We start from the raw sequence: 21745 nt of genomic DNA, 5'->3' as shown, positions 1-21745 counted from the left end.
CTCAGGTGAACAGATTCGATGGGAGAAAGTTGTGGCAGACAGGTGTACTAGGAGGGCTGGCTATGGCTGCACTTGGAGTAGCAGTGGTTCTCTTCCAGATTTTCATAACTACACTGTTAATAGTCTTTGGCCAACCCTTCCAAAGGCCATCATTTCTACTGCCACTTGGAAAACCAATATATAACTGTCCCTCAAATAGGCACAAGTGGAAGGGTTTAAGCGGCATCCACAGAGTTTAAAAGATGAAGTTTCCAAAAACACCAGTGGTGCTGAATAAAGCCCTTCCATAGGTCTGCTCCCACTCAACAAGCTCTGATGCCAGAGGTGGGGAAAGCCATATTGAAGTCCTCCACAATGGGAAGGGGTTTATTATTGACTGATAGTCACATGCTCATCAAAACTGCAGCCACGCTACCCTGGCAGCAAATAGCTATTTCCATTCTACACATTTCTTATTACAGGGAGATTATTATTGTAACACTGCATTACAATAGAAAATAAAGTCTTCTAGGGCTTCTCTTTATTCTCTCTCTCTTTTTTTTTTCTTTTTTCTGTACCTTTTATCTCTGGAGTTTATATTTGTCTTTGCCTCAATCAGGCATGGGTTGTGGTATATGTGAGTGTTTGTCCCTTAAAGCTTGAGATAAACTCACTTTTCTATTAAAAAGTTTAAATACTTGTTATAAATAATTTCTCCATACTTGTATGCTTTGATCTAATCTACTGCATAGTTTTAGGTAAAGTGGTTGTGGTTCTAAAGATTACAAATATTAGGAGGAAGAAATAAGTTGTAGAAATTATCTTCAGCTTGCAGCTTGCTTTAAAAAGGTTTAAAATGCCCTTTCTTTGCTAACTCCATCTAAAGAGCTTTTGACCCACTCCTTTTCATGTACAGTCACCAACCTAATAACAATAATAATAATTTTTAGATGGGATCAATAAGGCCATTGCTTTGCACTTAAGACTTCTAATAGAACCTCAATATTAATAAGCAAACACCTTCAGAAGTAGCGTTTCTGCTTAGGCAATCAGAGGAGAACTTAATTTGTACTCCTGATAAACACTTAAGCTCCCTATGCCTCATTATTACTGCAGATTTACAGTGCAAGAGCATGTTTGAAGCAATGTGCCCCGAGACAGATAACCCACTGCTACAGGACCGGTTCTGTTCCTCATCATTTACATGCTGTCTCAGAGGCATATTACAGCATAATCCAAACCACAAATCTCCTGGGTCCCTACTCGCAGAAATGGAGAACACCCTTTGGGTACAAGGGCATTTGTCCTGACAATGAGTTTAATATTTTTGTGCAAGAATCAGATTTGTGGTGAGTAGCTCTCCGGAGGTTTGGTATCCACACTCTCCAGACTGTCTTGGAAAACCTTGTAAATTCCATGCTATTAGCAAATGAAGCTCAGGATTAAAGGTAAGCTTGAAGCTGCCAGACTTTTCAGCTTTCAATATGAGGGGTTGCAGTGCCCTATCTGGTTATCCCAGAACAAAATGACATTTTCACTTCAGAGTCCTTAATTAGTATTTGTTTTTCTTCTTTTTCTTTAATTAGCTGTGGGCAGAATGAAAATATAGGGAAAAGATCAGCTCCTGGAATTAAAAGGACTTCCTGAGTGGCAACGACTTTGGAAAGAGCTTAATCTTTGTCGTGGTTGTGCCCATGCAGTATGCTCAACAGGACTGGACAATGGGAACAGAATTAACCACAGCAATGTGCCTTCCACAGAGAAGAGATCTCACACCAACTTCATCTTCCAGCATCACTGCCTACTTTCATAGGGTTTTCCATATTTTACTTAGATGATTACTTGGATAGAGCGTGGGCAAATGACCCAGCTCCCTGCAGTCTTTGAAAACATCCCCCTTGCATTTCAGGCTTCAGTTTGCTATCACTCCATCAAAACAAGCTGTCCAAACCCTCAAAAAAACTCCCAGAGCAGCTGAAGCAGCTTGCTGAAAGCAGGTTGCCTTTCCCCCTGGGGCTAGTGGTGCGTGATTATGAAGAAACAATAATAAAGGTATGCCTATACTGTGAAAACAAGTTTGCACAAAATACTTCTGTAATGTACAAAAAGTAGCTGAACAACCACAGGGTTCTTTGCTGTCCAGCTACAGCTCTTTTGTGTGGCTTTACTTAGGCAAAGGAGTAAGGGGAAAAGGAAGAAACTCTCTGGCTGCTCTCCTCATCCATAGGATGGCTGCACTGGCACACAGGTCCGTATCAGCTTCCACCAGCTCCCCCTTTCTTTTAATTTGCAGGGATTGCTGGAAGATCTGGAGTGCTCAAAGAACAGCTACAGGTCCCAGAGCCCAGCTTGCAGGATTTGCTTCTGGAGCCAGCCAGACTTACAGCAAAGCCTCTGCAGAGCTGCTCTGCCTCTGCATCATGCCCCTGAGATCCCCACTGGGCACAGCTCAGCTGGAGCTGTAAACAAGGTTACAGATGCACACACTTGGGGCATTTTGTATGTTCTGATAATGCAGTTTTCCTGTGCTAATCGTACAGGGATACTTCACAGTGCACAAATCTTCACTTGAAGGTAGATCAGGAACAGGAATGAGGGAAGCGACAGAAAAATCCCCGCCCTGCTGCCTCCATGGAATGAAGAGATAAGGTCCACAGAGGAAATAGGAAACTGTAAACCTAAACCTAAGAATGCTAAGAATTTCCTAATAAAGGATGATGACTCCCCATGACTGTCCTTTACCAGGGTAACCTGCTGGCCATGAGGGCCACCTGAACCCAGAAGCACTGAGCCAAGGGAGGTCACAGTGCTCCACCTCTCTCCAAATCTGCTGTGCTCACCAGGAGGGTGAGATGGGGAGGCATCACCTTGCTTTTGCACCTGGTAGGCTGTTCCCATCTGTCCCCAATCTGCAGTAGGAATCATGGGGGGGAATTTGACCAGAATTGTACCTGATACTTTATCAAGCTTGGAAATGTCCAATGCCTTGAAAGAAAACTGTTTTACTACAAAGTTGTATGTGTTAGGCATTGCCACTTCTTTTTTTTTTTTTTTTTTACAAATCCTCACATTCTCACCAAATAGCTTAAAAAGCAACAAAAGGTTATAACTGACTTGACCACAGATGCCACGAAGCCTCGCCATTGTACCTTCTCCTTCTGTTAGCTCCAGCTATTGCCAGATCACTGTCAACAAAGTCATACACAATAATGCCCCATTACAGCTGGAATGGTTCCTTAAACTTTATAGCACTTAGAAATGCTCCCAAGGCCCCAAAAACGTCTCGATTCAGAATTGAACACATAATACCTGCCAAATTCGCAGGTTTGAAAGCACTTCCAATAAGAATTAAAAAGGCCCTCTTCACAGCTGAAATAGGGCTATCAATACTTGACTTGCCTGCCCACGTGAAATAGTGGGTTCTTTTCTCTGACGTCGCAATTTAGTTTAAAATAGCTTTGATGATGACAGGGTACATGCCAACGATAACACCACAAAGATGACAGTCTAATCTTACAAAGATGACCGATCACCGATAAGAGATTAAGCCACACAACGTTTGAAAAACCAGATTATCTGTCTGCTAGGATGGTGTCTGTGCACACCTCCAGCTGAGCCACGCTGAGATGCCAGTGACATACAAAGATGCTTCTCCGTAAAAGCCAGAAATGCTTCACAGAATTTCTCAAGCCATTGGGATAAAAGAAGGAAAGAGAGCAAGAAAAGAACCCCCTCTGATATTATACTGAGCCTTTTTTGTCAAACATTCATTTTTCAGACTAGTAAAGTATTTAGATGTACAGCATATAAATAATTTAGAGGCACTATAAAAAGGGCTAAATTAGTCAATTCTGCCCTATAATTAGCACTCACAGCTATGCTGGCAATGGGGTGGGTGATTATTAAACACCTTTTATTATCGGTTTTTATGTACTACAATAAAAAAATTAAAATTATACTTACAAGAATTATTAGACATGCCGGTCCTATAAAACTCCATATAAAGTTATTCTTAGTGCTGAGCCAACATCTGAAAATTAAACAGCAGAAAATGCCTTGAGACGTGCTATTTTGGTTACTGCCTCCTCGCTGTACGGTGACCTGGACACGGAAAACGGGGCCTTACACTTCTGTGGTGCCGTAGTACTTGTAGCCCAGGGCAGCAGAAATTCCAACCACCACGGCTGGGCTGACGTAGCCAAAGACGTAGAAGTTCTTGTGCAAGAAGCCCTTGTTGTAGATGACTCCTACAACGATCAGGTAGAGGTGAATGCCTTCGATGCACATCCACGCAAAAGCAGCCAGAAGGAAGTAATGGAGTAATCCAGCAGTAATGGAACAGAAGAGCTGGAAATTCAATCAGCGAAATGAAAGTCATAATTCTGTTAATATGCCTTTGTCAATATAATATATATATATATTTTAATATCATAATATATTATTATGGTAGATGCACAGCAACCGAGTGACTCTGGAGTGGTGACTCAGCAGCCCCTTTGTGATGGTTGACAACTCTTGGCCTGCACCCATGAGCACACTCGTTCAGGAGGGTTTTCTGTAGCAACTTGCAAAATAAAGAGATTACATTCAACTTTTAAAATTGGTACATGTCTCCCCAGAAAAACTGTATAAATTATTTGACAAGGTTTATACTATAGTTATAGCTGAGTAGTCTATGTGCTTTCCTGACCTAAACAAAGCCCACTTTTAAGATTTTGATAACAATGTAATGGTTGTCACCTTGTAATTGCATCACAAGGAGTTACTTCTGAAGTAACTTCTGTTATAAAAAATGATGCCTTTGTAAAACCGATATTTTTCAATCAATCAGTACTGGAATGCTACCTCAGGGATAGCAGTTCCTATTTTTTCAAGTAATTTTAAATCCTATTCAGCCACTTACAGTGGGGTGCTTTGATAATTTATGCATAATTTTATTTCCTAAAACTCATCTAAGATGTCAAAATCAACAGCTTAGCTTTCTGAAAAGCAAGAGGGGCAGGTCAAGACCTTGCACATGGGAAGGAGAGCAATCCTCCAGCCAACAGCTCAATATCTTTTAGCTTTCAGCTTGGGATCGCAGCCCTGGCCTGGCTTTTAGGGAAAGCTGTCACCCTGAGAGCCACCAGCGTGGCTTTGTACAGCATCCTAAAGGGGTTTGGAAAGTGAAAATGCCAAACACACGAGGTCACAGTCTCAGGAAAGGTGACAAAGTTTAAAAGAAACCCACGGAGCGAAGTCGATACACACCAGCTCAGACGAAGGCCCTGCTTCTTTAAATGACCATTTTTTATTTCCTGTTACTGTGCTGGGAAGTCAGGGTCACTATTGCAGGTGGGAAACACGGGGAGTAGACAGAAGGTCATATCTCATGCTGTATATTTGCTTTGCAAGGCAAAATCAAGGCACAAGTGAAAACTACCCACCTTGTTGTTGTTCATATTAATTCCGATCAGAAAAATAAGTTCCGCCAGGAAAAGGCTGCAGCAGAGGTTTTTGTGGATTGTCGTTCTAGTGCTTTGAATTTCACTGAAGAACCAGAATGTAAAAATGCACATGGAGAGGCAAATCAACGAAATAATTATTCCTAGCTGAGTGATTCTTGTAAGAATGTTATAATTTGTAACACCCTGGGGGAAAATTATAATATAGTATTTAAAAGAACAGCTTTATACCTTCTCAAGAAAGACCTCATTCTATAATACAGCTCTTTTCTACAGAATATTAATCAAAATTGTTTGTAGAGTTTCACTGGAAATGTACACTTTGGATAATCCAAAAAGTACTGGGGTTTGGTGAGACAGATATAATTCCAGGGGAAATTAGTAATAAACTGTATATATTCTGCTCTTGCATTTTCTGATATTTCTTAACAAAACTTTTTATTAACATCAGTATCTCCTAATAAGATTTTCAGAATCAGATCATTTTAGTGAATGTCAAATACACTGGCAGTGGGACATGTATTAATGTGACATGAACATTTTCTAATATAAAAGGACTTATCACAGCAGTGACTTAGATAAGCAGGACTGAATAACTGTCTTACTGAATTTGCAACATGATCAAAACAAGACTCTGAAATAACAATCACTTCAAGCAAATGCTATTCCAGATACATAATGTGAACATTCTCCAAAGAAACACGGGATATTTTAATAGCAGATGTGAATGTTTTCTGTGTAAGAATACAGTTCCTTTTGCTGCTTGCTATTTTCACAAAGAGCCTCTGAAATACATGGCCGTACTTCAGCAAAAGGATAGTATTCAGCTGGCCATAAAATGTCTCTAAGTATTTTTTTTTTTTCTAAATAAAAGATCAGAGATTATTCACCTCCCCAGCCTTTCTTTTCAAAATAACTATATAAGTACCTGCAAAGGTTTTTAAATTTGAACTGGAGACTTAGGATGCTATTTAGCAACCAGGAAACAGCCTCTATCAGCATGAAATTCACAGTGTGAGAGAACTGTCTCAATAGAGTATATTCATGCTAATATTCTGCTTGCTGTCAGTTCTGTTAAAAGGCTGCCTCCTGAGGCAGGACCTAAGCTCCTGCAGATCCCCACTGAGACCCTGGGAATCTGTGGCGCTTCTTAATATAAGAAGGACATAAATTGAGTGGTCATTCTCCCAATTTTGTGCTGCTTGTGAGTGTCCATGTTTAATAGTCATAAACTTCGAATTGATTATGCTGCTGCAAACCCTCGGGAGAGACTTTAAAGAAGATTTTTAGATGCCAAGGTTAGACAAATGGGTGGCAAAGTTTTGTGAGAGAGAAATTCGAGGCCATATGGTTACTGACCACCAATGAATGGCAGATAAATCCCACGGCAGTCTTAAAGTGGGATTTAAAATGAAAAGCAATGCTCCAAAAATAAGCACAACAGACTGTGTGTTTGGAACAAGATACTTTGCTGCATCACTGCTCTGTAATACTGCAGAAAGGACATAAGGAAATTCAAACACATATGGGAGGAATTTTGTTTGCTCTGTGCACAATAAATTGTGTGTTTGCTGAATAAAACCAAGAGACAACCTGAAGGGGGGGAAGCATGTAGGTGGCACTAAAATAAAAGCATAAGGAATGAAAACAGGAGAAAGCATCAGGTAAAAACACTAAATTAAAATAGCACTTACAACAGAGCCACCTGAGGACATCAAAACAGCAAAATGAGTCAGATGATTGCATTTGCATGAGATATGAGTGGAGTTGGAATGTGTCAGCTCGCAGCCTTCTGTAGCCCAGTTGCCATCCATTGTGTCTGCCGAGTAGTTCCAAAATGCACATTTAATGTCTTTATCTGCAGTCTGGAACAGAAACAAGATGTTTTACTGATGGCAAAAGGCAGGATATTTCCCATCAAGAGACCTTTCTTACCCCAGCCAGCGCAATTCATTACAAATCGCTTGCTGCCATCGGAAGGCTGGGAGACAAAAGGCACATTCTGCAAGGCCCGTTCCAAGCAATCAAAACATGGCCGGGGATGGAAGCATTTTATCCACACAGCTAAAACAACCCCACCAAACATGTAGTCTAATCAGATTACTGAACCCTTCTGGCACTCGCAAAGATGTTGGAATTTTTACCCAGAGAAAAAACATACATTGTTAAATATCCACTTGCACCTGCTGAACGTGGACTGGACTGCGAGGTTACAGCCACATGGCTTGTCCTGCTCACAGTCCATTCCACACGAGCAGCCCAAGAACTGGGACTTACTCTGTTCATTTTACAAAGTAATCTGGGATAAAGCCAGGGTCATACCACACCTGTTGTATCACCTGCCACACAACAGTGATGAGTAGGACCATTAGCTATTATTTGGTACAGTTAGTGCTTACTAAATCCAGTCAAAGATAAGGTCCCCACTGTACTGTAGCCTTCATAAATATGTGCAAATTTATGTACAGGTGATTTCTAACTCAGAAGACAAGGAACAAATTTAAAAGCAATGTAAACAAGGTCAGAGCCTTGTTTCACTGCTCGTCTCCCTACAGAGTTGCTTTCTTGTTAAGGTTCTGATAATTCCTTGTGCTAGTAAGGTGATTCTTCACATATTGGTGAAGCCAGCAAAAATCTGTGTTTGCTGGAAGTAAACCTCTCAGTTCTAAATAAACGTGTTCAGAAATAACAAAGTTTCAGAACTATAGGTTCTGCTATTACCCACTAACTGCAGGTTATCTTTTTGTGTTAACTTTGAAGCATTTCTTCCCCTTTTTTTTGGTATACATGCTTAAATGTCTGATAAACTTTCAGGAAAAAACCCACCCAAATACAGAACATTCAAGATCCTGTAATATTCCCTGACTCAGGCATCTACATTTTATCCATGCTGCAACCCAACAAAGATGATATTGTTGCCCTTGTTTTAGTCCCAGAGCAATTTTGCTCTGCATCATATTTAGTATATATTGTGCTTAGGATGTCACGGTTGAGATTAACGTTGTTAGGGTAATAAACGGCAACCTCACTCCAGCAAACAAGAGAATTTGTTGTGTCTCAGTTTATCACATGCTGCAGGTATGGTTACATCACATAAAACCATTAGCTAATGCTTTGTTTTATTTGAAGCTGATAATAAAAAAAAACCCCACAAACCCTTACCTTGGTATATTTTAGGGTAAATGTAATTTTCTCGAGCTCATAGAGCGTGGGTGGGTTTGAGCTGATTGCGACAGCTATAACTGATGAGCTCACTGTCTGTCTCTGCTCTGAAGGATCTTTTGAGGAGTGGTTTTGAGGCGATGAGAGCAAGGATCCAACGTTGTTGTACCGCAGAAAGACCACTGCAACCGTGCCTGTCAATCAAACACACTGCGTTCAGGGGTTCGGGGGTTTTTATAGGGGGACAAAATCGAAGCCATTCAGGAAACAACAAACAATTGACATTATTGCTGCCATGGCATGAAATACGCAAAGCAGATGGAATCTTTGTGGAACACTTATAAAAATGTTTTAGGGACAATGAAATACAGCTTTATTTAAAACAGTGTAACCAGCAGTAGAAATGAAACTGTGTGCTCGCTCTGGAAATACTAATTAGATATAGGCATATGTATTTTTCCTAGAGTAATATATGCTTGCTGCTGTTCTGCAATTGGTTACACATATGGTGTCAAGGTCTTATAAACTAAAATGTCTCAGGACCTTTCTGAAGTACCTGGCTTGCTTTGACTCTCATTACAGTGGACCCAGTATGGAAGACAAGTAAAGAAGAAGAAAAAGGTATTTTAGGAGGCACTGCTGATCTTAAAAAATGTAGTGACTTTCTCCCTGGTATCAAAGTAAACCCCAATTGTAGATACTGATAGGTGGTGAGATTCAGATTAGATGGAAGATGAAGATTTAAAAAGTATTTTCTATGTTTATTCTTAGGTGGTTTAATTCCAGAACTGCTTAAACACGTTTATTTATTTGTAGTGCTGACAATAGTTGTAAACCCTTTCTGTAGCACTCTGAGGACCAAGTCAGACCTGGATCCTGCTGGTTTTGGTGCTGAAGATTATATGTTCTTGGCCCAGTGAGCTACCCTCTAAATGAAGAAGGTGCACCAATTTTTGGAGGAGAAAAGTAGCAGAGAGAGTTGAAGGGGCCACTCCAAAGTCATAGAGCAGATCTATGGCTGAGTAAAGGGTAAAGCTCAGGTACCAATATCCAGTGTGAAAACTCACTGTGCCACTGGAAATGTTGGAAATACCAGTCTTGAGACAACAAAGGGGGAGGAGAAATGGTGATAAAAATACCTTGTCTCCTTTGCAGTCAGTCTTGGTAAACTGCACATTTGATTATCTATCCATGGAGTTATTAACCCACCTACTCTCTAACCTTTCTTACCATTAGGATGAGATTCCTTTCTCTTCTTTGGTGAGATCTTTATGTAATCTCCCTCTGTGTGTACATGAGGGTGAATGTGTTTCATGTGGTGTGAATCAAAAGCAAAAACCTTGAGTGCTGTAAAAGAAGAAAAATGCAGTACAAATCACAGCTCCATTATGGTCTACCATAATTTACACTTGGGTTAATAAATGTGTTATTGTATTGCATAATTACTGTGAATTTGAAGAATATATCATTGTGCAAAATATTTCAAGAAAAATGCTATTAGTGTAACATGTTTGTTTAAACGTCTACATTTTTTTTATTTTCATGCATACATTTTGCTCTCACACTTTTTACTCTTTCCATGAAAAATACAGTCTCTTATTTACCTTGCCTTAAATTAGGTACTGGAAAAAACAATGTAGGTTACTTTGGGAAGAGCTATTGCTTTATTAAAAATGCATTCCTGAAAGCAGCCACAAATCACAATTATAAAAAGCAAAGCGTAAAATTCTCCACTGAATACTAACATTTGATAAAAGCCAATTTTTGAAAAGTATATTTTTTATGGTTATCTATCCACGCTACCAAATGCACGTTGCACCGTGAACTAATGATGTGTCTTGTCAGAAAGCAAACAAACAAGCATCACCCCTCAGGACAAAAACTACATTAGAGGCCATTGAGCTCTTTACTTGCTTCATTACAGCGCTGAGTTTCAATCACCCGGGATGGGAAACAAACAAACAAACAAAAAAAGTCAATCAGGCCTTTTCCTTTTTTAAAACAAACCAAAACAACAACAAACAAATGCAAAACTTGACTGATGGAGGAATATCACTAAGCTAGGCCATCTGCATTGCTTATAGCACAGCACACAAAAATAATATGAGCTATTCAATAGACCAGCTGTCAGAAAACGTTTGTCAGGGCAAAAGAAATAGTTTTATTTGGCTAGAGTTTTGAAAAGCTCGTAGTTCAAGAGCTTGCACCATAAAAAGCAGGGGAGAGTGAGAGAGAGAGATGTAATGTTGTAGGTCTTGTCCCAAAATAGTTATGTGTGGCACATGAGACCATGGAAAATTTATTCATGCTGAAAAACAGTAACAAAAAATGTTCGTGTTTGGGTCCAATTTGGAAATGAGCTCACACAGTTTACCGTCTTAGAACAAAAATAAGCTGAAAAAATCATTAACCTTTCAATATGGAAATTCCTCCCCGTTCTCTTTATCAGCTCATTCTGTCACCTTGGTGACTGGCACCTACAATGCCACCAGAACCTGCACCTGAATCCTCTCCCCCTGGCCTTCCCAGCCTCAGCTTCCAAGCAAGGGAGGTGGGGAATGTGGGGAGAGGGGGGTGAGGAGCAGGGGGCCTTTCCAGGCAGCACTGGCACCGCTCTGGATCTGCTGCAGACCCAGAAGTGCCCTGCACTAACTTAACTCTGATTGTACAGAGCCTATGCCACGGAAAAAATACACCCCCTCCCCCCCACTATTTTTTCATCACTCTGTGTAATCTACTTTCAGACAGGTGAGGGAAGAACAGGGGGTTTGACCTGCCTCGGGACCACAGGAGGAATCTTTCTCATGAACTCATTTTATAAAGCAGCAAGCCAGCAAGAGGCACTGAAGGACTGTACTAAATCTAAAATAAGAAACCGGATCACATACAGTTTGGGGACATTGGTAAATATAAAGATGAAAGAGTGGCCACTGACAAAGGAATCAGCAATTCTTGATTAGGATTTTCAAAAGAGGCTGGTGTTAGCCTTACTCTGCTCCCAGTGAAGCAATGGCAAAACCAGTATTGCCACAGGAAAGCCAGCAGATACTGGTGGGAAGACACCAGCTCACAGGTAGAAGGTAGGAGAGCAAAATCGTGCAGTTGAGACCAAGCAGTTCTCCTCCTGTGGAACTCCTCTTAAAATGAGAAATTTCTGTTGACATAAAGCTACTCAAGGTTGAACTCACTAGGTACAATCTTTATTCAAAGTTCATTTATAATACCTTCACTGAACTAAAGAGAGTAAAAAAATCTGTTTAGAGCAAGTCCAAATTTTATTCCACTGGTGTTTTTTATGCATGTAAGATGCATAGGATAATTGTGAAAAGGATCCAGATTCCCTATGAGTGGGGCCATAATGAGAGACTGAAAGAGAATCTGAAAACAACTTCCCACAGACTCTCAATTTTTTCTGGGCTCTGGACTCAAATGTCTTTGAAAATTACGATACCTACACTGAAAGTCAGGTGTTAGTTACGAAAATCATACAAATTAACACCTGTGTCTTTCACATAGCACCATCTCTAATCTTCATAATCGTGCTGAAAATCTCGATGCAATCCACATCTGAAGTATACCTCCGATTAATTTTCTTTGTCTTACCTATGTCACTTGCATTGGCATCTAGCTGTGTTGTCTTTTTGAAGTTCTGGGACACGAGAAGCGTCGCCTGCTCAGCGGTGTGCAGCAGCTTGGTCAGGCTCCGCCTCTGCTTCTCGGCAGGAAGAGCTTCCCAGACAGTGAGTTTGTCTTTTTGTAAAAAATTATTCACGGTGTTGACCAAAACCTGTAAAGAAAAGCACGTGTTGGAGAAGAGTCAGGCACTACCTGTGCCTGGAACAGGGACAAAAAGCCCATAGATCTGAGCCACTCACGTTGATGGTGGCGTTGGGAAGGGCTTCGCTGTCGGAGTCAGGCGTGGCATCCCACGAGGGATACGACAGCGCTTCCACGTAGGAAACCACATCCACGGGTGAAAGCGCTCCCAAAGTGTTTTTATTAATTTCCTGCAGCATCTCCAGAGGTGTCTTTAAATGACTAAGCTGAAAAATGCCAGAACTCACATCTTAGTGAAGCAAGGGAAGTCATATTTCTGCGGCTGAAAGTAAACCTGTGAATTATCATACTGGATTTTAAGGCACTTGTGCATTAAACCCCCCCACTATTTCAATCAGCAGGTTGACCTACAAAGCACTGGTGTTACACATCTGGTATAACCCTAACAAATCATCTGCTGTCATTACACTTCCTTTTTTTCCCTACTGCATCTCAGTTTTATTTATCCTGATGACCCATAGTGAACTAGTAGATGTTCTGCAAAAAATAATTAAATATCAGTGATATGATCATTCTGTTGACTTTTTTATTAAATTTTAACTGAAGAGGTAGGAGCAGATGTGCAGTATTTGTATATTTTTTAGGTTTTTTTGGTTTTTTTCAAATGCAAATTATAAAGAAGTAATTGAGTGGCCTATACTGCCTATTTCCCCTTCACTGCTTCAGCTCATGAAATGCTAAATGCACTTACACCAAACAACTAGTTTAAAAGTATAGGCAAGAGAGGGTGAGATGAAGATTAAGCTTGCAGTCTCATGGCTGAATAAGAAAAGAATTACTTCAGAATACTGAAATCTAATAAAAAAACCCCAACATCTGATCTTCTATGATCCATAATCTCTGCTGCTGAACAGCTTTTATGGGGCTTGCTTTGTCTTTAACTGCAACTGAACAGAACTAGAGCAGAGTCTAAAAACCAGGCTAAAAATCTGACAGTGATTTACATGAAATTAAAGTGTTTTTACTTATTAAGTTTAGTTTAATGATGTATTTAATAAAAAAAAAGATCTCACTCTAAGATCCTACTGTGGCATTTACCATGCCTTTGCACCTGAGTGTGACAAGTACATATTATATTTGATATAAGTAGTACATTGCAGGTAAACATAGAAAACATGTGAACACAATGTATATATAACACTAGGTTAGTAACAGTCTTTAAATTAACATCTTTCTGAACCCAGTCACTTCAGCAAGCTGCTTAATATCAAATTCAAACATATACAATCAGTTTTAATTTATTTATGCTTATGCTTCATTTATCCTTTAAAAATAGACACTAATGCAGCTGTAGACTAATGAGCAGTGCATTAATGAATATATTCTTTAATTTGCTTGAGGAATCTCTGTTTCTGGGACCAAAAAAAAAGAGTCTGGAGTCTTTGTTTCTACAAGTTCTGTATTGCTTTACATAGTATGCTCTGAGGAGTAAATAAACCAGCACACCAAGATGTTATGGCTCCATTTTCCATTTAGTCACTTGTTGACATTACTTTTGTAAGCTGTCTTGCTGCCTTTCCTTCTGAACAAGCAAATAATTGCACATCAGTAAATGCAGCAGTGTGTAACTTCAGAAATTACAGAAACAGCTGAGTGATTACCACACTTGTGAATTTTTCATGCATCATGATTCACTCTGCTGGAAACAGAACACGCAGATTCCCAGCAAGTTATTACCATGATCTGAACATACAACCCAGTTCAAATAATTTGAAATTATTAAAAAGACGTCTGTAAACATGCTTAAGTTCAATTGTATGCTTCAGGTCCTTGTTAAAAGCTGTTTAAGAACAACTATAATTGAAGTAGCAGTTTCAAACAGAAACAATTAAAAGATTTGGAAATCAATCTATACACCAATGCTACTTACTCTGGCTAAAGTTCTATTAATATGTTCAGTTACACAGTCTTTGAATAACTCACACTTGGCCTTTGGATTTTCTGTAGAAATAAAAGGAAACTAATTATACATTGCAGTCCATGCAATATTCAATATAATCTAATTGTGAAAGCTCTTGTCTAGGTCATCCCCCAAACCACCAGCATTCTGAATTTATGCACATAAGACACAGCACTCCATTCTCAAACTTCAATTACAAGGAGTTTATCTCGGCCAAAGTTACAGCCCTGGACTGGACTGTGCCCTTCCATGGGACTCACATGGAGTTAAGAGCCAGCTCAAATTTACAGAAAGGGATACAGATCTGACAATTATGAGGAGGTAACTGTTATTTCAAATGGGTTTCATTACCCTGTTTAGTAAAAATACATTTACAGAATTATTCTATTCTCAGGAATTGTAGGTGCCACCGCCTTGCCTCTTTTTCATGTCTTGCTGATTAATCTAACTGAAGATAAATAGGCACTGGTGGGTTTCTCAGAAGATGTATCTCTATAATAACACATAAACCTTTATAATATCATGTACCTTGGCAGGAAGTGCCATCATTTGGCTTAAACTGCAATTTTCCTGTGGATGGTTGATAACCTTCCTTACAGGAGCAGCTAAACCCTCCATCCACGTTTTCACATTTTGCATGATCTCCACAGGCAGCAGTTCCTTCATTGCTGCACTCATCCACATCTGCAAATATCGTGAGAAATTGAATTTTTTATTAAACATTTACAGACTAACACCTTGCTGCTTTGTTGATAATAGCACCACACACTACAAGCAGTTTCATAATAAAATTTCATGTAATAAAAAAAGCAAAACTAAAACCCTGCTATTAATGGCAACCCCCTGCCAGTTATAATACTTACAGATTAGAAGGATAAATCATAATTGATCATATTTTTATACCACCACTTTTATTACTATATAATACTACATTGCTCATGTTTCAAAACCATATTAATTCTATCATAAAAAATATTTGGCATGATGCAAATCATCTGAAATCCATTTTTCAGAGATTAGAACAAATAGATTTTCTCAGCTTTGTGATTCAGTTAGGAAAAGAAAAAAGACCTAAACTTGCAGACTTTTCTTTCAAGTTGCAGCTTTGAAAAGATGCTGCAAAAGATCCCTCTGTCTCATTAATCTAAGAATTAAACTCTGTGCCCTTTAAAGTGCTTGGCATGTCTTTTTTTTTTTTTTTTTTTAAATCCCTGTTTAAATTACATTTGCCTAAACTGTATTTTGTGCTTCTAAATAGTTTGCTATTAGGCAGACAGGTTCATTAACTGGGTGGGGCACAGTCCAAGAGTAAAACCAATGAATTCCAGTAAGGCAATCCATAAATTGATCAATTTAAGGGAGCTGGGTACTAACTCCCTGGCTGGAATACAGATTATTTTGCATTATTTGGTTGGCTGAGGATAAAGATCAAATAACTCAATGGAGAAAGTAAACTGGGAACAATACCAAATAATTCTGAAGAATGAAGTAATGGACTGTGAAGTGCTGTGCTGGAAAGGAGAAAAAAGTGAACAGCTTTGGGAAAGGTATGTGTTGATGAAAAGAGTTGAAAAATGAAGAAGTGATATATGAGCAGGTTTAAAGTAACAGCCTGAGAACTGAACTGAAGGAAAGTAAAGGTAGTGTGGGGGATGGATTAACCAGAGGGGGCGACACCCCAAGTTAAGAACTGGTATGACACGTAATTTTGGGAAGAAATTGGTGAAAAAAGGAGAAGTGATTGATCATCAGTGGAGGAGAAGAGCTGCCTGAATTGATAGGAAGCCTCTGCACTGCCAGATGGGTGTTAAGGACAGACAGACAGAAAGCAGATATGGGGTGGCTGGAGAGGCACCATCAGGGTATAGGAACAAGTTTCACACTCTGCTTTTGATACAGGAATCTTGGTGGTTTCCAAAAAGCAACAGAACAGAAAGGAGCAATAACGCTTGTGAAATTAGAATATTGTTGAAAGATGAACTGTGTGTCTATGGGTACACTAGGGAATGCAAAAAAAAATACCTGAGGGATATGTGGGGGCCATCTGTCTGTTTAGACAGCATTATTTGTAACTTAGTAGAGCATTCTTGACTAATGGTTGTGTGGTTTGTTTGTTTGTTTAGTTTGGTTTTGTTTTAGGGTTTTGTTTGTTTGATTGATACAGGGCAACAGTAAAATGACTATAAACTTTCCATGGAGTATTCCAACACTACTTCTGCTCATAATCCAAGGGCTCTTCCCGGGATTCAAGGCGATGGTTGAGGTCCCACCTCACTTTCATGTATCTGTGTTTCTCAGTGAGCTGTGGGCTCTGATTTGCACCTGATATGTTTTAAGCCTGAGGTGCAGAAGCTGCCATGGTGTGAATGGGTTGGTGCCAGCATGGAATTTTAAGGTATGAGGTTAAATTACGATTATTTGTATCAGGGTAATAGTTTGTTTCCATATTTAATGCTCTGAACTACAAATGTTTGTTTTTAAACAGCTGAGGTTTGCATTATCCTTATTTGTATGGTGTTTTGTGACCTCAGTTTTCATAGTTATGGAACTAACCACATCATACATGAACCAACCTGGCAAAAGGGAAGGAAAAAAAGGTGTGATACAGTGCTACACACAGGATAAATCATAATTAAATGACTGTCATTTAAAGACATGAGGTTAAAGTTCTTACTCCTGGCATTTAGATAACCTCTCACATCAGTACATTATAAATCTTTGTCTGAAACAAGTGGGTGCCTGTCCATTCCTTATTGTGTGAATCTGTGCAAGACAGAGGAACTTGGAATGAACTGAAGTGGCAAGGGTGGCAGTCATGACAATCCCAGTTTGTATAACACCTACATCTTAACGATACCTTCAGCACGTAATGCAGTGCTAAAACACTAGCAATTCACAACAATCTTTGCTACAACTCACAATCACGTAAAAATAAATAAATATTTGAATTCTTTTCAGAGTACCTTTGCTAAACATCAGGTTTCTACGGGATTTTACTGATGCAAACCTTTCAAAATTATGATGATATTTTGCTTTTCATAAACCTTCAGCTCAGTAAAATACTTATTTGTCAGTGTTGGGCAGTCACATAAATCACAATTTTTTTGGAAATTGTGTCAGACATTAAGTGTAAAGGAGATTTTAGAGAGAAGTCAAGATTATCCAGAACAACAGCAGAGACTCAAGCACCACAGCACATCTCTGGCAATGGGACAGATATTTAAAGTCTGATAGAGACACCCCGTTGAATACATGCAAATAGACTTTCTGCAGTTGAGTTGCCCGTATGGAATGAGTCCATATCACGCCTATCTAATTTATTGACTCCAAAAGAAAAAAAATCAACTCCTGGATGACAAAATTAAAAGGCAATACGCCTGATCTTGCAAGGTACTAATCAGCTTCATATCCCTTTCGAATCAGTGAGATTGTCAGGGGCAGCCAACACCTCGTGACGGTTACAGGAATGCAGCTTTTAAAATCCTGCTTGGAAACTCTGTGTGCAGTAGCTGGAGGCTTTTGTTTCTTTGTATTGTGTAGTTATGCCTTTTTAACCAAATATGCAATTGGACCACACGCAGACAACAGCCTGTCAGTGCTTTCAGCAATCCAGTTTTAGGGGAGCTTTGGGGTGAGGATCTCGAATGGTCCTCCTTGATCTGCTGTGGGAGCAGGAGTGGGGCTGCCAAGCCTTGCCTGAGCAGTCTTCACAAGCAGCATTCCTGAGCAAAGGTTGGGGACCAGCAGCTTTTTAAACAGAAGAGCATTTGCCACAGTGCTGTAACAAAAAGCCCTGGCCTTTCAGTAAATATTCAAAACAAACCCTGGAGCTGAACTTTGAAGCTTTTATAACAGCTCCAATCAGAAAAATATTATCACCAGCACCACTTAGGCCGGTGTGAAAATAGATTTATAGCCTTTTATTTTATTTCTGTGCTTTGTCACTCCTCATTTACTGCAGCAGGCAAGGAAATTCCAATTAAATTAAAAGTACTGAGAACAGTTATTATGTTCAGTCTTGCCAATTATGGGATTGTACCTACATCGCTTTGATTCTCCACCAGTCAGTCAAGACAGCTTGATGTCTACATTATACCTTCCTGCTTATTAGTAGCTTGCAAGGGATTGAAAAGTCCAGCTGCAAAGCACTAGATGTTCCCTCCCCGTGTCTCCACGCTGTGGAAGGCAGCAGCACGCACAAAGTGGAAATGAAAAAGGCTGTGAATGGCAGAGCTGAAAGAAAAGGCAGCAGCGTGGCACAGGGCCAGATCCCATGCGCTGCTCGGCTCCCCTGTCACAGCAAAGGGTGAGATGGAGAATGGGTGCCTTCCCAGTGCTCTCAGAAATACCTGAAGAAAACTAATAGCACGTTCCCAGAAAAGGGAGAGTGGCGTGGATGGCGCTTTCATTTCACAGAGGGCCATTTTCATGTTTTTACTCTGTTGGCTGGGGTGAAAAAAAGGAGGTTTGTATTTCACTTTTTTATCTGCAGCAGAACATTCAATAAGATGTGAAGTCTAAGGGAAAGCACGGCTTTTACACAAATCAAAAAATAGATTTTAATAGCTCACTTTCATGAAAGCAGAAAAATATCATCTTCAGAAATACCACATCTCTACATCCTTATTTTTTTCCTCTCCATTTCCTTTCTTCTATTTTCCTCCCTTTGCCCTCCTACCTTCCAGTTCCTCCTCTAGCTGCATGTTTCTTTGTCATCTCTTCACCAATTCTACCTGATAACATGGATGAAAAACTGTTGACCCTCAACTCAAAACTCAGCATTCTGGTTGGATTAAGGGTGAAGTGACACTTCTCAAAGCAGCTGTCCCAAGCTTTCTTTCGATCTGCTGCTTTGAGAGTTATAATCACTTTGTACTTTGTAGTTTCCAGAGAGGGAGAGGAACCAAAGAGGTGCATTTGGATGGGCTTTGAAAGGGACTCTCACAGACACACTGATGTACCAGACTTGCACTGCTGGGAAGTCCAGACAGCTTTGATGGCATAAACAAACAGGCTGCAAAATGGCACACTCTCCAAAATTCAACCACTGTCTCTTTAAAGCTACTGCCAGGTACATATACACATGCATTTAAAACAAGATTTAAGGCTTTGATGAATCTGGAAATATACTGGGCCCTATAAACTTGGGTAGGATGCCTGCCTGGGAGCTGTGTTCTGTGATTTGCACTGGATGGCTTGCACTGTATTTACAATGACAGCTTTGGTGTTTGCATCACCTGTGTGTGGTAAACCCTAAATACACAACTGTCAGCTGTTTGTGTGCAAGGAATATCTACTACTTGCAGCTGGCCCACTGGGTACAAAATACCCTATTATTGTTTCCCTGGTGGATAAAGTAGGAAATTAATCGTGGATCAAAAGGTTGTTTTTAGGACTCACGTCTCGGTAAAGTAATTGGTACACTTGTTTAATCGGAAAAGGTGCCCACAGGTAATTTTTTTTATTTCAGTGTGAGTTTGGAAGCTCCTCCATTGTCAGAAGGAAGAACAAAAGTGCTAAACTAAATCCTAGCAGAGGATAAAAAAAGATCAATCTACCTGGTAAAGAAAAGAGGTAGAAAAAAAGAGATTATCACACTAATGGCAAAAAGTTAAAGTGACACAAAAACAGTCACAGAAATAACTTTGAGGACAAACTACTGAAGCTGAGGAAAGGCTGTAACACAGAAATCCAAACCTGGACCAGAAATGGTGAGAATATTTACAGCTCAGTGTGCTAACAGTCTCCATCCCAGCTAATTTAAGAAGGATTCATAGCAGCTGGATAAAGCAGAGCACTTATAGATGGATGTGAGCAATGGGCAAGAAAGGTCGATTAGATCACTTTCTGGCTTAATATGCAACCATTCTGCTGATATTAAGAGCAGTAAGAAGAGGGGTTGTCAGCACTCACAAGCTCACAGGAGACATACCTAGCATGAGACACAGTCAGCATAAAGGTGGAAAGGGCAATAGATTTATTTCTCATTCTCTCATTCCCTGAGGACTCTTGCAACATACAGAGAAAATTACCAGGAGTTTGAGAAAAGAGAAATAGTTACAGTTCTTCCATTCAAAGGAAATCCTAAAGGATTGCATAGCTGTTCAGAAAAAACATTTTTCCAGAGAACTTTTTCCTCCTCTTCAGTGCTGAACCTGTTCCATCCTATGCTACAGAAAGAGAGGCTGATGAATGGCACAGGGGACAGGATAACTACTGATCTTGCTCATTGCTTTTGATCAGACCTGAAAAATTACCTAAAATATCCCAATCTAAGTTTCCAGACAAAAGATATTTGAAGTATAGTAGGTCAAATGTATAGATAATTTTGTTGGTCTGGGGTGACCCGAATGCAGAATATTTTGTCACTCTGCTTTGTTTTGAGAATATGACCAGCTAGCTCACAGATGAGTGAAACAGTGGCATAAATGGGTGAATTGGGGATTTTTGTACTGCCTTAACTATATATTCACTGCCTAAAGCTGTGACATGTGGATTTAAATACACTGCAAGCAGAGTCAAGATGGAAATGCTACTGAAAGCAGTGGCAGCTGCTGTGTTGTCAGTGAGAAGTGTGGGCCTGAACTGGAATATTAAGTCTGTACCAGTGCAAATTATAGGAACTTTATACCCAGACTCCAAACTTCCCAAATATGAAAGCATTTTGCTCGATTTCTATAATTAACAGAGGCAAGAAGAGAAGAGTGACAATGCAAAGGTGGCTGGCAGACAGTAATAACTTACCCACGCAGGAGGTTCCATCATTAGGTACAAAAGTTTGTTGACCATTGCTGGATCTGAAACCAGGCATGCACATGCAGAAATAACTTCCCACCGTGTTTGTGCAATTGGCATGCTCTCCACAAGGCTGAGTAGCATTTTCACACTCATTATCATCTGCCAAGACATAAATTACAGAGAGATGTATTTGCATTTGACGATTGAAGAGAGCAGCGCAGTATAAGCTTAATTTGGCTCTGGTATTTTATTTGTGCAAGTTTTAAATGCTGAGCTGGCACTCTTGGTGTTTGTCTATGTAGTTTTCCCATTGCCAAGGATGTAATCAGGTGTTCAGCAGCACTATTCCTGCGTGAATCAACAAATGAGGAAATCAGTGGGATACTGAAGTGAATGGTTTAATTGGATATACACTTGGAATAAAGGATTGAGACAAGTACATGCTCTGCCATGGTTGTATTTGATAACACTTTCTCCTCTCCAAAAATACAGAGGTAGAGAGTCACTCTGAGGATGCACCTTGGAATTTAGAATCATAGAAAACAGCTCAGAAGGATATAAGGAAGCCCCCCCTTCATTTCCTAACCACACCAAAGCAGAATCACTTTATCTAAATGCACATTTTTATGGCCTGTTTTTAAAGACCTTCCGTGGTATTTCTCAGCAGTACCGGACAACAAACTTA

The 21745-nt window shown here is 39.8% G+C and overlaps 1 protein-coding gene across 1 annotated transcript in view; it reads right to left on the bottom strand.

Annotated features, from left to right (window-relative positions):
* Nucleotides 1-21745, bottom strand: part of ADGRL4 (adhesion G protein-coupled receptor L4) — a 71356-nt gene that overhangs the window by 14780 nt on the left and 34831 nt on the right. Inside the window, exons 3-13 of the mRNA XM_050307026.1 lie at nt 21067-21219; nt 14851-15006; nt 14293-14363; nt 12461-12628; nt 12189-12372; nt 9816-9932; nt 8586-8779; nt 7118-7288; nt 5406-5609; nt 4106-4326; nt 3943-4009 (exon numbers count right to left, since the gene is read on the bottom strand). Of these exons, the coding sequence (XP_050162983.1) occupies nt 3943-4009; nt 4106-4326; nt 5406-5609; nt 7118-7288; nt 8586-8779; nt 9816-9932; nt 12189-12372; nt 12461-12628; nt 14293-14363; nt 14851-15006; nt 21067-21219 (1706 nt within the window). The remainder of the gene's footprint in view (nt 1-3942; nt 4010-4105; nt 4327-5405; nt 5610-7117; nt 7289-8585; nt 8780-9815; nt 9933-12188; nt 12373-12460; nt 12629-14292; nt 14364-14850; nt 15007-21066; nt 21220-21745) is intronic.

Source organism: Myiozetetes cayanensis, unplaced genomic scaffold, assembly GCF_022539395.1.
Source record: "Myiozetetes cayanensis isolate MyiCay16 unplaced genomic scaffold, myiCay2020 scf12, whole genome shotgun sequence".
In the NCBI taxonomy this organism is placed as follows: Eukaryota; Metazoa; Chordata; class Aves; order Passeriformes; family Tyrannidae; genus Myiozetetes; species Myiozetetes cayanensis.
This window is presented reverse-complemented; position numbering and strand designations above follow the sequence as displayed.